The 13257-nt window shown below is 45.8% G+C and overlaps 1 protein-coding gene across 3 annotated transcripts in view; it reads right to left on the bottom strand.

Annotated features, from left to right (window-relative positions):
• CHAF1B (chromatin assembly factor 1 subunit B) overlaps positions 1-13257 on the bottom strand; it is a 32796-nt gene that overhangs the window by 4357 nt on the left and 15182 nt on the right. For 2 of the 3 annotated variants that reach the window (XM_033232429.1, XM_033232428.1), the window contains exons 8-11: positions 10510-10603; positions 3923-3992; positions 3002-3093; positions 843-984 (exon numbers count right to left, since the gene is read on the bottom strand). In XM_033232429.1, coding sequence (XP_033088320.1) covers positions 843-984; positions 3002-3093; positions 3923-3992; positions 10510-10603 — 398 coding nt within the window. The remainder of the gene's footprint in view (positions 1-842; positions 985-3001; positions 3094-3922; positions 3993-10509; positions 10604-13257) is intronic. The other variant, XM_033232430.1, reaches the window with a different exon arrangement.

Here is a 13257-nt window from a genome sequence, read left to right as displayed (position 1 = left end):
GAACCCAGGAAGGAGGCTGAGACTGTGCCACTGCACTCCAGCCTGGGTGACAGAGTGAGACCCCATTTCAAAAAAAAACCTCACACTGGGCCAAGCAAGCTGCGGGGGTGAATTGGGGACCCAAAGGTGGTGGAAGGGCAGTGCTGAGTGACATTCTCTAGACAGGCCCAGCTCAGGGCACTTCCCTGTCCTGGGCAGCAGGGACATGCAGGGGAGGGCTTCTTCCCAGAGGGCTTCAGGAATCCCCAGATGGCCAGGGAGTCTATAGGGTCTCCACTCAGTTTATCAGAGTCCGGTTAACCCCACAAGGCAATCTGAATGCCATCAAAACATACCAGTGTGAAAATAAGAAGCAAGTATTATGGTAAACTAGCAACGGCTTTTCCTTTTAATGTTGATTCCTTTAAAAAATAAAATTGGGCCAGGTGCAGTAGCTCATGCCTGTAATCCCAGCACTTTGGGAGGCTGAGGCAGGAGGATCGCTTGAGCCCAGGAGTTTGAGACCAGCCTGGCCAACATGGCAAAACCCCATCTCTACTAAACCACAAGAATTAGCCAGGCGTAGTGGTGCACACCTGTAATCCCAGCTACTTGGGAAGCTGAGGCATGAAAATCACTTGACCCTGGGAGGTGGAGGTTGCAGTGAAACGAGATCACACCACTGCACTCCAGCCTGCGTGACAGAGTGATACTTGGTCTCAAAAAAGTAAATAAGAAACAAAATTGGTGAATATGTCCCCCAAAGTCATCTTTAGTAATGAAATGCTCCCTAACCCCAGGGTCTCTTCCAGGGTACGGCCATGGTCTCCTTCACTCACTCTCCCTCATTAGCAGCCACTCACCATGAAATGTCACTGAGGGTGTGGTAATGTATATTAGACACGTAACCGAAAGGGAAGGACTGCTGGGTGTCATACAGAAGCACAGAGTCCTCCGAGGCCACAGCAAACACGAGGCGGTAGGGCAGAGTCATCAGCTCCACACCTGGGGGTCGGGGACAGAGACAAGGTAAAACCACAGAAACAAGGCTTCTGACCGGACGCAGTGGCTCACGCCTAGAATCCCAGCACTTTGGGAGGCCGAGCTGGGTGGATCACTTGAGCTCAGGAGTTTGAGACCAGCCTAAGCAACATGGCAAAACCCCATCTCTATCAAAAATACAAAAATTAGCCAGGCGTGTGGGTGTGCGCCTGTAGTCCCAACTACTCAGGAGGCTGAGACAGGAGAATCGCTTGAACCCAGGAGGCGGAGGTTGCAGTGAGCTGAGATTGTGCCACTGCACTCCAGCCTTGGTGGCAGAGGAAGACTCTATCTCAAAGAAAAAAGAGAGAATATTTATAGGAATAAAATACATCCAGCATCCACTAAGGTCAAATTCAGTGTCTGGTATCTAATCAAAAAGTACCAGGCAAACAAAGAAACAGGGAGATATGACCCACAAGGAGGAGAAAAAAATCAAAACCAACCTGTATACAAGGACACTAAAAGAGCTATCATAACTGTATTCTATAGGCTTAAGAAGCAAGAGGAAACTGAGGTGGGCAGATCACCTGAGGTCAGGAGTTCGAAACCAGCCTGGCCAACGTGGCAAAACCCTGTCTCTACCAAAAATAAAAAAATTAGCTCGGTGTGGTGGCACACCCCTGTAATCCCAGGTACTTGGGAGGCTGAGGTGGGAGATTCACTTGAACCTGGGAGGTGGAGGTTGCAGTGAGCTGAGATTATACCACTGCACTCCAGCCTGGGCAACAGAGAGAGACTCCTTCTCAAAAAAAAACAAACAAAAAAAAGAAAGCAGCAAGAGGAAAGATGGAGCATAGAGAGGCACAGAATATGTAAGGAAAACCCAAAGTGAACCTCTAGAGATGAGAACCACAACAACGAAAAACACATTAGATGGGACCAAGGGCAGAGCATGCAGAAGAAAGGGTTAGCAAACTCAAAACACAGCTATACACACTTCCAAAATCAAACACTGGAAGAAGAAAAAAACAAAAAAAGTAAGCAGTATCAAAGACCAGGAACGAATTTCAAAGGACCTAATATAATACATGTGTAATGGGGAGTATTTGAATAAGAGAAGGGGATGACAGAAATAATATTTGAAGGAAAAATGGCTGAAACTTCCCAAATGTAATAAAAACTATAAACTGATAGGTCTATGAAGTTCAATGAACCCCAAACACAAGAAAATGTAAAGAAAATGGCTGGGCGTGGTGGCTCACGCCTATAATCCCAGTACTTTGGGAGGCCGAGGTGGGTGGATCACCTGAGGTCAGGCGTTTGAGACCAGCCTGGCCAACATGGCAAAACCCCGTCTCTACTAAAAATACAAAAATTAGCTGGGTGTGGTGGCGTGTGCATGTAACCCCAGCTACTCTGGAGGATAGGCAGGAGAACCCCTTGAACCTGGGAGGCAGAGGTTGCTGTGAACTGAGATTGCACCACTGCACTCGAGCCTGGGCGACAGAGCAAGATTCCATCTCAAAAACAAAAAGAAAAGAAAAGTGATAATGAGAGACACAGACAAACAAAAGGAGTATGTCTGTTCCTTTTAAAGTGCCTTAAGTAAGAAAATAAATCCTGAAAAAAGAAAAAAAAAAAAAAAAAACGGACATGTATTTTGATAACCTCAGTCTTTGCTCCAGCTTTTAAGAATAATTAAACCGGGCCAAGAGCGGGGGCTCACACCTGTCATCCCAGCACTTTGGGAGGCCGAGGCAGGTGGATCACTTGAGTCCAGGAGCTCAAGACCAGCCTTGGTAACATGGTGAAACTCTGTCGCTACCAAAAATACAAAAATTAACCAGTCTCATAACCTGGTCTCAAAATAAATAAATAAATAGATTTAAATGTAAAAATAAAATATTTTAAAAATAACTGAACTGAACCAAACCCGCATACCCATCTTTCCCCATAAGACAGAATCCGAATCTCCACCCCACTCTGGTGACCTGTTTCAGAGAGAAAACATAACGCACCCCTGAGGCACTGAGGATACCTGTTTCCACCACTGGCCTCAGTTCAAAGTAGACCGGACAGCAGCGAACAGCAAGAGTGGCTTTTCCAGGACACGGAAGATGAGCGATCGGCCTAATGGATTAATTGCAGTGTTAGGAAAAGGCACTGTGACTCAGCGAAAGCAAAAATTAAAGGTAAACATTTCAGCAGGGCGTGGTGGCTCACGCCTATAATCCCAGCACTTTGGGAGGAGAGGCAGGCAGATCACCTGAGGTCAGGAGTTCGAGACCAGCCTGACCAACATGACAAAACCCCATCTCTACTAAAAAAAAAAAAATCGGCCGGGCGCGGTGGCTCACGCCTGTAATCCCAGCACTTTGGGAGGCCGAGACGGGCGGATCACAAGGTCAGGAGATCGAGACCATGGTGAAACCCCGTCTCTACTAAAAATACAAAAAATTAGCCGGGCGTGGTGGCGGGCGCCTGTAGTCCCAGCTACTCAGGAGGCTGAGGCAGGAGAATGGCGTGAACCCAGGAGGCGGAGCTTGCAGTGAGCCGAGATCGCGCCACTGCACTCCAGCCTGGGCGACAGAGCGAGACTCCGCCTCAAAAAAAAAAAAAAAAAAAAAAAAAATACAGGCCGGTGCAGTGACTCATGCCTGTATTCCCAGCACTTTGGGAGGCTGAAGCAAGCGAATCACTTGAGGTCAGGAGTTTGAAACCAGCCTGGCCAACATGGTGAAACTTCATCTCTACTAAAAATAGAAAAATTAGCTGGGAGTGGTGGCGGGCACCTGTAATCCCAGCTACTCGGGAGGCTGAGGCAGGAGAATCGCTTGAACCCGGGAGGCAGAGGTTGCAGTGAGCAGAGATCGCACCACTGTACTCCAGCATGTGCAACAAGAACAAAACTCTGTCTAAAATAAAGGTAAATATTTCAAACATTTCCTTGACTGCATACCTTTTAAGATTCTTCCTGGAGAAAACATAAGTAGTATTCATTACATTTTCACCAGATTCCACACATCCAGCTGGGGAGCAGGAAAGGGAGGGAGAGGAAAGAAAAGTCACTGTTTCAGCAAACTGTTCTGTTCACCAACGGAAACTCAAGAGCCTTCAGTTCCGGTTTGCAAAATAGCTCCCCCTGAAGTTATATTCTTTAGACAATGTTGTGACTGAGCACAAAAACAAATATTCCAGCACTGTCTGGTCTCGGCCTTTACTCCAGTTCTACCTACCTGTCATCTCCACCTACCTGTGGGCAGTCCCCGGGGACCTGGTTCTGATCTTGGGCGGGAGAACATAGTGAGCCTTTGCCACAGGGCACCTTTGAGCCTCCAGGCAATTCCTCGATTGAAGCACCGTGACTAGATTCAGCTGCCCAGGCTCCTTTCTCCCTAGGACCTTCATATCTATTCCCTGGATTCCAGCCTCGGATGCCATCCAAAGGCTGAGACTAGCCTTTCCCCAACTTCCCTATCCAGCATGAGGCTGCCAGGAGACCTTGCCCTCTGCTGAAACCTCCAGCCTCCTTCAGAACCTGACTTTGCTCTGGGGAACAGTCCCCATCTGAGAGCTCTTCTCCACTCACCCCGTGCTGTACTTAAAATAGTTCAGCCCTGGCCGGGCACAGTGGCTCAAGCCTGTAATCCCAGCACTTTGGGAGGCCGAGACGGGTGGATCACGAGGTCAGGAGATCGAGACCATCCTGGCTAACACAGTGAAACCCCGTCTCTACTAAAAAATACAAAAAACTAGCCGGGCGAGGTGGCGGGCGCCTGTAGTCCCAGCTACTCGGGAGGCTGAGGCAGGAGAATGGCGTGAACCCAGGAGGCGGAGCTTGCAGTGAGCTGAGATCTGGCCTCTGCACTCCAGCCTGGGCGACAGAGCAAGACTCCATCTCAAAAAAAAAAAAAAAAAAAAAAAATTGTTCAGCCCTGTCAGAGTGACCATCATACACTACTGCTCTTGGAACATCTCCGTTTTATGTTATTTCTTGATACGTATACACACACACAACTTTAATATGACCGTTTCATATCTACCAGGGAGGGCAGTAGACAGTATCAACAGTCTTTTTTTTTTATTATTATTAATACATTCTACATAGCTGCCCTCTTTTCTTTTGAGACACAGTCTTGCTCTGTCACCCAGGCTGGAGTGCAGTGGCGTGATCTTGGCTCACTGCAACCTCCACCTCCAGGGTTCAAACAATTCTCCTGCCTCAGCCTCCTGACTAGCTAGGATTACAGGTGCCTGCCACGATGTCCGGCTAATTTTTGTATTTTTAGTAGAGATGGGGTTTCACCATGTTGGCCAGAATGGTCTCGAACTCCTGACCTCAAGTGATCTGCCCTTCTTGGCCTCCCAAAGTTCTGGGATTACAGGCATGAGCCACTGCAGCCAGGCCCCTCTTTTCATGCCACTCCATTCTTCCATCCCCAAGAAATCCATTTTAACATTCAACAAACCATTATGTCATCTGTATATTTCCCCCATGCTCACAAAATCATTACAATCAGTTATAACTCAATCATATATATACCTCTATGATTTTTTTTTTTTTTGAGACGGAGTCTAGCTCTGTCGCCCAGGCTGGAGTGCAGTGGCACGATCTCAGCTCACTGCAAGCTCCGCCTCCCGGTTCACGCCATTCTCCTGCTTCAGCCTCCTGAGTAGCTGGGACTACAGGCGCCCGCCACCACACCTGGCGAATCTTTTTGTAATTTTAGTAGAGACGGGATTTCACCGTGTTTGCCAGGATGGTCTCGATCTCCTGACCTCATGATCTGCCCGCCTTGGCCTCCCAAAGTGCTGGGATTACAGGCATGAGCCACCACACCTGGCGGAGGATTTTTTTTTATTTAGTCCATTTGTTTTACAAAGCAGGGTATTGTTAACACTTCTCCTTATTTTGCTTGTTTCAATCCACTACTCATGAAAATTAACTTGCATAGCACTGATGCATTATTTTTTTGTAGCTGCATAATATTTACTGCAAGATTCATTCATCTAAACTCTATTAATGAGTATTTATTTGCTTTTGGTTTTTTACCACTATAAACAATGCTTGCAATAAGCATACTTGAACATACAGTTTTTTTTTTTTTTGTTTTGTTTTGTTTTGTTTTTGAGACAGAATCTCACTCTGTTGCCCAGGTTGGAGTGCATTGGCGCGATCTTGGCTCACTGCAACCTCTGCCTCCTGGGTTGGAGCAATTCTCCTGCCTCAGCCTCCTGAGTAGCTGGTACTACAGGTGTGCATCACCACGCTTGGCTAATTTTTGTATTTTTAGTAGAGACAGGGTTTTGCCATGTTGGCCAGGCTGGTCTTGAACTCCAGACTTCAGATGATCCACCTCCCTTGGCCTCCCAGAGTGCTGGGATCTTGAGCCACCACGCCCGGCCAGTTTCCAGTCTTAATTGGGTCTTCTCCATTCCTAGAATGTCCTCCTGTATTTCCTTACAAGAGTTTTCTATTTTTACCTTTTGTGTTTAAGTACTGAATTCACCTGGAATTTATTTTTTATATCCAGGCAAGGGGTCCAGTTTTATCTTCTTCCACATAGCTGGCTACCCCAACACTACTCATTCAATAATAGAGTCCTCCCTTTGCAAGATCCATCTCTCGTACAACATGGTTCATAACAATGTATTATACTCCTGAAAAATGCTAAGAGAGTAGATATAAAGTGTTCAAACCACAGAAATCCTAATTATGTGAGATCATGCTATGCTAATTAGCTAGATTTAGTCATTCCACAACATATATACACTTCGAAACATGTCGTACACAACTACATACAATTTCATCTGTCAATTAAAAAAAAAAAGAGGAGGCTGGGTGCGGTGGTTCACGCCTGTAATCCCAGCACTTTGGGAGGCTGAGGCAGGTGGATCGCCTGAGGTCAGGAGTTCGAGACCACCCTGGCCAACATGGTGAAACCTTGTCTCTACTGAAAATACAAAAATTAGCTGGGCATGGTGGCAGGCGCCTGTAATCCCAGCTACTCGGGAGGCTGAGGCAGAAGAATCGCTTGAATCCAGGAGATAGAGGTTGCAGTGAGCCAAGATCACGCCAATGCACTCAAGCCTGGGTGACAAGGGTAAAATTCTGTCTCAAAAAAAAGAGGAATAGGTCTTCGTCCAATCTCAACACTTCCCAGCCTTCTTAATGACATATTCTTGTCCTATTTGCCTTCAGTGTCTAATTCTCTTGAGAATTATTTAAGTAGCGGCCGGGCGCGGTGGCTCAAGCCTGTAATCCCAGCACTTTGGGAGGCTGAGACGGGTGGATCACGAGGTCAGGAGATCGAGACCATCCTGGTCTACACGGTGAAACCCCGTCTCTACTAAAAAATACAAAAAAAACTAGCCGGGCGACGAGGCGGGCGCCTGTAGTCCCAGCTACTCGGGAGGCTGAGGCAGGAGAATGGCGTAAACCCGGGAGGCGGAGCTTGCAGTGAGCCAAGATCGCGCCACTGCACTCCAGCCTGGGTGACAGAGCTAGACTCCGTCTCAAAAAAAAAAAAAAAAAAAAAAAAGAGAATTATTTAAGTAACATACAATTAATTACAAATAAATAACAGATTTTTTTTCCACTGGAACAGTACCTGAAGTCATATATTAAATTGCCTTATATCCTGAGATCTTCTTCTGGACTCTGTGTTCTGGTCCACTAATCTATTGGTTTCGTCCTCTAGCAACACCATATTGATTGGATAAAAGTAGTATTATAGTATCTTCTGACACGTGGCGAGGCAAATGCCCTCCCAACCAAGTATCACTGGGTTTTTTTCATACTTCCTTGGCTATTCTTCAGCATTGATTCTACTAAACAAAGCTGAGATTTCATCCAATTAAAAAAAAAAAAAACTTTAATGCAATTCTACTTGGAAATGAAATTGGTATGTTAATTGTTAGAACATGATATATCTTTCCATTTGTTCAGAACTTGTTTTACAACCTTCAATAAGACCTTCTAGGCTTCTCCATAAAGGTCCTGCCCCTTCCTTATTAAATTTACTTCTGCCGGGGTGTGGTGGCTCACACCTGTAATCCCAGCTCTTTGGGAGGCTGAAATGGGAGGGCTGCTTGAGCCCAGGAGTTTAAGACCAGCCTGGACAACACAGCAAGACCCTGTCTCTACAAAAAAATAAGAAAATTACCCAGGTATGGTGCTACATGCCCATGGTCCCAGCTACTAGGGAGGCTGATAGGAGGATTCCCTGAACTCAGGAGATCAGGGCTGCAGTGATGCAGTGGGCCATGATCACACCACTATACTCCAGCCTGGGTGACAGAGTGAGACCCTGTCTCAAATAAATAAATAAATAAATACATTTACTCCATGTATTTTGCAGACTTTGCACTACAATGAATAAAATATTTCTCCTCCTTCCATTTCTAAGTACTCACTGCCAATATAGACGAAAGATAACAGATTTTTATATATTTTACACTATCCAGCCATCTTATCAAATTCTTTTAAAAATTCTAATAGTATTTTTAAAATCTCTTGGATTTTCTAGAAATACAATCCTATTGCAGTTTTTTATCTCTTCTTTTCCGATCTTTGTAATTTCATTTTCCTGTTTTTCCCACACTAACACCACAAAGAATAATAATGTTGATAACAGACATCCACCCTGCTTGATTTTAATTGAATTATTTTTAGAGTGGCCACTTAGTAAAGGATTTGATACTGGGGCCGGGCACGGTGGCTCACACACCTGTAACCTGTAATCCCAGCACTTTGGGAGGCCAAGGTGGGCAAATCACCTGAGATAAGGAGTTTGGGACCAGTCTGGCCAACATGGTGAAACCCCGTCTCTACTAAAAATACGAAAATCATCTAGTCATGCTGGCAGGCGCCTGTAATCTCAGCTACTCAGGAGACTGAAGCAGGAGAATCACTTGAACCCAGGAGGTGGAGGCTACAGTGAGCCAAGATGGTGCCACTGCACTCCAGCTTGGGTGATCAAGTGAGGCTCCTTCAAAAAAAAAAAAAAAGCCAGGCGCGGTGGCTCATGCTCGTAATCCCAGCACTTTGGGAGTCTGAGGCAGGCGGATCACAAGGTCAGGAGTTGAGACCAGCCTAAGCAACATGGCAAAACCCTGTCTCTACTAAAAATACAAAAAAATTAGCGGGGAGTGGTAGCCACGCCTGTAATCCCAGCTACTCAGGAGGCTGAAGTAGAAGAATCGCTGAACCCGGGAGGCGGAGGTTGCAGTGGTGAGCAGAGATGGCACCACTGCACTCCAGCCTGGGCAACAGAGCGAGACTCCGTCTCAAAAAGAAACATGATTTATTACTGGGTTTAGTGAATAACTTCTAATAAATGTTTAGTAACTAACTTTAGTACATATAACCTAAACAATTACTTATTCCTGGGCCTGAGACTTCTTGAGCCAAAGTGTCGTTCCCACATGTTCCGCGGTGTTCTTTAAAGCCCTACCCACACAGCTGCATGTGTGATTCACACCCTTCTCAGGCACTCCCTGGCTCCGCTGGGGTGGGACTCAGTGGCAAAGCTGGCCGGTGCCCTCCCGTTTGGCCCAACCCTGGGCTATGTTGTCATCTTTATGCACAGGATGGTCCTGGAGCCATGGCAATGAGCAGACATTCTCCTCTGAGAACACTGTAGCCACAACACTGCCTAGCCTCATCTTGCTGGGCTGAGCTCCTTTCCTTCCTAGGGACAATAAACCTATCTTGTCCTTGCTACTTGGCTGACCTTTTGATTTTGACCACTGCTGCTTCCACAAGTTTGTCCATGTGTCTCATGCTGTCACAAATGCGCTTCTTTATTGCGGAGAATAAAAACAATAAAGGAGCTTTATTTTTGGCTTTAGCACTATGACTTCCATATACATGTTAATGAATGGAAAAGCATTCATTAAAAGGTTTACATAGTAAAGTTTATTTTATTTTATTTTATCTTTTTGAGATAAGTTATCACTCTGTTTCCCAGGCTGGAGTACAGTAGCATGACCTCGGCTCATTGCACCGTCCGCCTCCCAGGTTCAAGCCATTCTCCTGCCTCAGTCTCCCAAGTAGCTGGGATTACAGGTATGCGCCACCAAACCCAGTTAATTTTTGTATTTTTAGTAGAGAGGGGGTTTCACCAAGTTGGCCAGGCTGGTCATGAACTCTTGACCTCAAGTGATCCACCCACTTCAGCCTCCCAAAGTGCTGGGATTAGAGGTGTGAACCACTATGCCCGGCCAAAAGTTAAATTTATCTAAGAGAAAATGCCTATCATTTTAATCTCATAACTCCCAAAGTTTTCTGCACGTTAGAATCACTTGGAAATCTTAAAATTCCAAAAGCCACACCACCCAGACAAATTACACTATAATCTCTGGGGATGGGACATAGGAGCCAGCGTTTTTTTTTTTAAGCTCTCCTGGAGGTTCCAATGGGCAGGTAAGTCGGGGACCCTCACTCTAACCAGCATTCACTGAACTGATAAGCAGCAGCGTAAAACGGGAGCAGACATCCCGGCTCGGCCCTCATTCCCTTAAGTCCAAAACTACAAAACACACCTGGCGTGAGGAGCAAAGATCCATCGGGAGTGAAACTCAGTCTACGGAAGAAAGACTTCATGCTGTCGTCGTGGAACATCCGGTAGCTTCTTGCCTGTCACACACAACATTTATTTTTATTATTTTGTTTGTTTCTTTTCTACACACAAAGTTTAAACATTTTTCCAAATCTTTACACTCACAATAGCCTATGGTTTTCTTTACATAATGTCATTTATTGTTGACATAATCATAAATGAAACTGAAACATTATAAATCAGATAATTGTACAACACTGCAAGGGTAAACATTCATGAAAACTGACCACACGTTTTTGTTAGGTAAAGCTATATGTATATATGTGTGTTTTATGTGTTCTAAAATTATTTTTAAAAACTCTTAAGAACACAAACCACAGGGTCAACAGTGGCATGTCTGGGGCTTGAGACTGGGAGATAGTGGGAAGATGACCAGAAGACCTCTGCTTTCCATCTGTGCGGATTCATTTAGAATTTCCAACTGAACGCACTCTTTAGAGACAGTCTCATTCTGTCACCCAGGCTCGAATGCAGTGGCGCAATCATAGGCCACTGCAACCTAGAACTTCTGGGCTCAAAGCAATCCTCCCTTCTCAGCCTCCTGAGTAGCTGGGACTATAGGCACATGCCACCACATCCAGCTATTAATAAATGCACCCTTTAAAAAGAGAAAATTGTGGATTATTAAACTGGTAACCATTAATCTTTTAAAACAACATTTCTTGAACACCTGTCTGGGAGAGTTTTTACTACTATTTATTGACATTTTATAAACATCAAGTGTTTGCCAGACATGGTGGCTCACACCTATAATTCCAGCACTTTGGGAGGCCAAGGCAGGTGGATCACTTGAGTCCAGGAGTTTGAGACCAGCCTGGCCAACATAGCAAAACCCCATCTCTACTAAAAATACAAAAATTACCCAAGTGTGGTGGTGCACACCTGTAATCCCAGCTACTCAGGAGGCTGAGGCAGGAGAACCGCTTGAACCCAGCAAGTGAAGGTTGCAGTGAGCCGAGATCGTGTCACTGCAGTCCAGCCTGGGTGACAGAGCCAGACACTGTCCCAACAAACAAGAATTTAATTCTCAAGACTACAAGGAAGCAGGCATTACTATTCATATATATTGAATATATATATTCAAATATATAATCTATATTTATATGTAATATAAAATATATAAATCTGTATGTAATATATAAAATACAAAAATATAAAAATATGTCATAATATATAAATATATATTATATAATATACAAAAATATATATTTTTCACATATATATATTTTTTGAGACAGAGCTTCGCTCTTGTTGCCCAGGCTGGAGTGCAATGGCGTAATCTTGGCTCACCGCAAACTCCACCTCCCAGGTTCAAGTGATTCTCCTGTCTTAGCCTCCAGAGTAGCTGGGACTACAGGCATGCACCACTATGCCCAGCTAATTTCTGTATTTTTAGTAGAGACAGGGTTTCACCATGTCAGCCAGGCTAGTCTCGAACTCCTGACCTCAGGTGATCCGCCCACCTCTGCCTCCCAAAGTGCTGGGATTACAGGCGTGAGCCACCGCGCCCGGCCAGTATTACTAGTCTTACTTCACAGGTGTGACCTCTCAGTGCCTGTCAGTGCCCAGCTCACACTGCCTTACCCTGGTTCCTTGGGTGCATTTGCACCTTGTCCCCGTGTGGAGCCAGTAACCAGCTTGCTCCCCTGCACCTCGCTGCATGCCTCAGTAGCCTTGATTCCTTTAGAAATAGGGTCTTATTTTCATTTGCCAATTCTTTCAAAGTCAAAATCCTTCCTATTCCTAAATACCAGTGTTTTGGCTGGGTTTCCGCTGTCTGCTAGCAAAGCTCTCTACCTACCTGCGAAGATAAACTGCCTGCTGCCAGACAGATCCAACGCTCGACCTGCCTATCTTCTGTTGCCTCATGTAGGGATCTTCCCAGATCGGTAGTGACCAGCCCTTGCTACACCTGAGACTCACGGAGGCCCTGCTTAGCTCCAGCCAAGAGAATCACGCCACTCAGGCTGGGCCCACAGCATCCATATTTTTATTTGTATTTATTTATTTTGAGACTGAGTTTCGCTCTTGTCACCCAGGCTGGAGTGCAATGGCGCGATCTCAGCTCACTGCAACCTCTACCTCCCAGGTTCAAGCAATTATCGTGCCTCAGCCTCCTGGGTAGCTGGGATTACAGGCATGCGCCCGGCTAATTTTATATTTTTTGTAGAGACGGGGTTTCACCATGTTGGCCAGGCTGGTCCCAACCTCCTGACCTCAGGTGATCTGCCCGCCTCAGCCTCCCAAAGTGCTGGGATTATAGGCGTGGGCCATCATGCCCAGCCTTATTTCATTTTATTTTTGAAATAGAGTCTCGCTCTGTCACCCAGGCCAGAGTGCAGTAGCATGATCTCAGCTCACTGCTGAGACCTCCACCTCCTAGGTTCAAGTGATTCTCATGCCTCGGCCTCCCTAGTAGCTGGGATCACAGGCCTGCACCACCATATCTGGCTAATTTTTGTAATTCATTGAGATGGGGTTTGGCCATATTGGCCAGGTTGGTCTCAAACTCCTGACCTCAAGTGATCCACCCGCCTCAGTCTCCCAAAGTGCTGGGATTCCAGTCATGAGCCACCGCACCCGGCCAGCACCCATATTTGTAATTCTTCCCAGGTGATTCCACGGTGCAGCCAGGGTGGAAAACCACTGTCCTATCCTCCATCAGTGGCTC

The sequence above is a fragment of the Trachypithecus francoisi genome, unplaced genomic scaffold, assembly GCF_009764315.1.
Source record: "Trachypithecus francoisi isolate TF-2019V2 unplaced genomic scaffold, Tfra_2.0 Lachesis_group14, whole genome shotgun sequence".
Lineage (NCBI taxonomy): Eukaryota > Metazoa > Chordata > Mammalia > Primates > Cercopithecidae > Trachypithecus > Trachypithecus francoisi.
The sequence above is the reverse complement of the archived record's forward strand: the minus strand, read 5'-3'. Positions and strand labels throughout refer to the sequence as shown.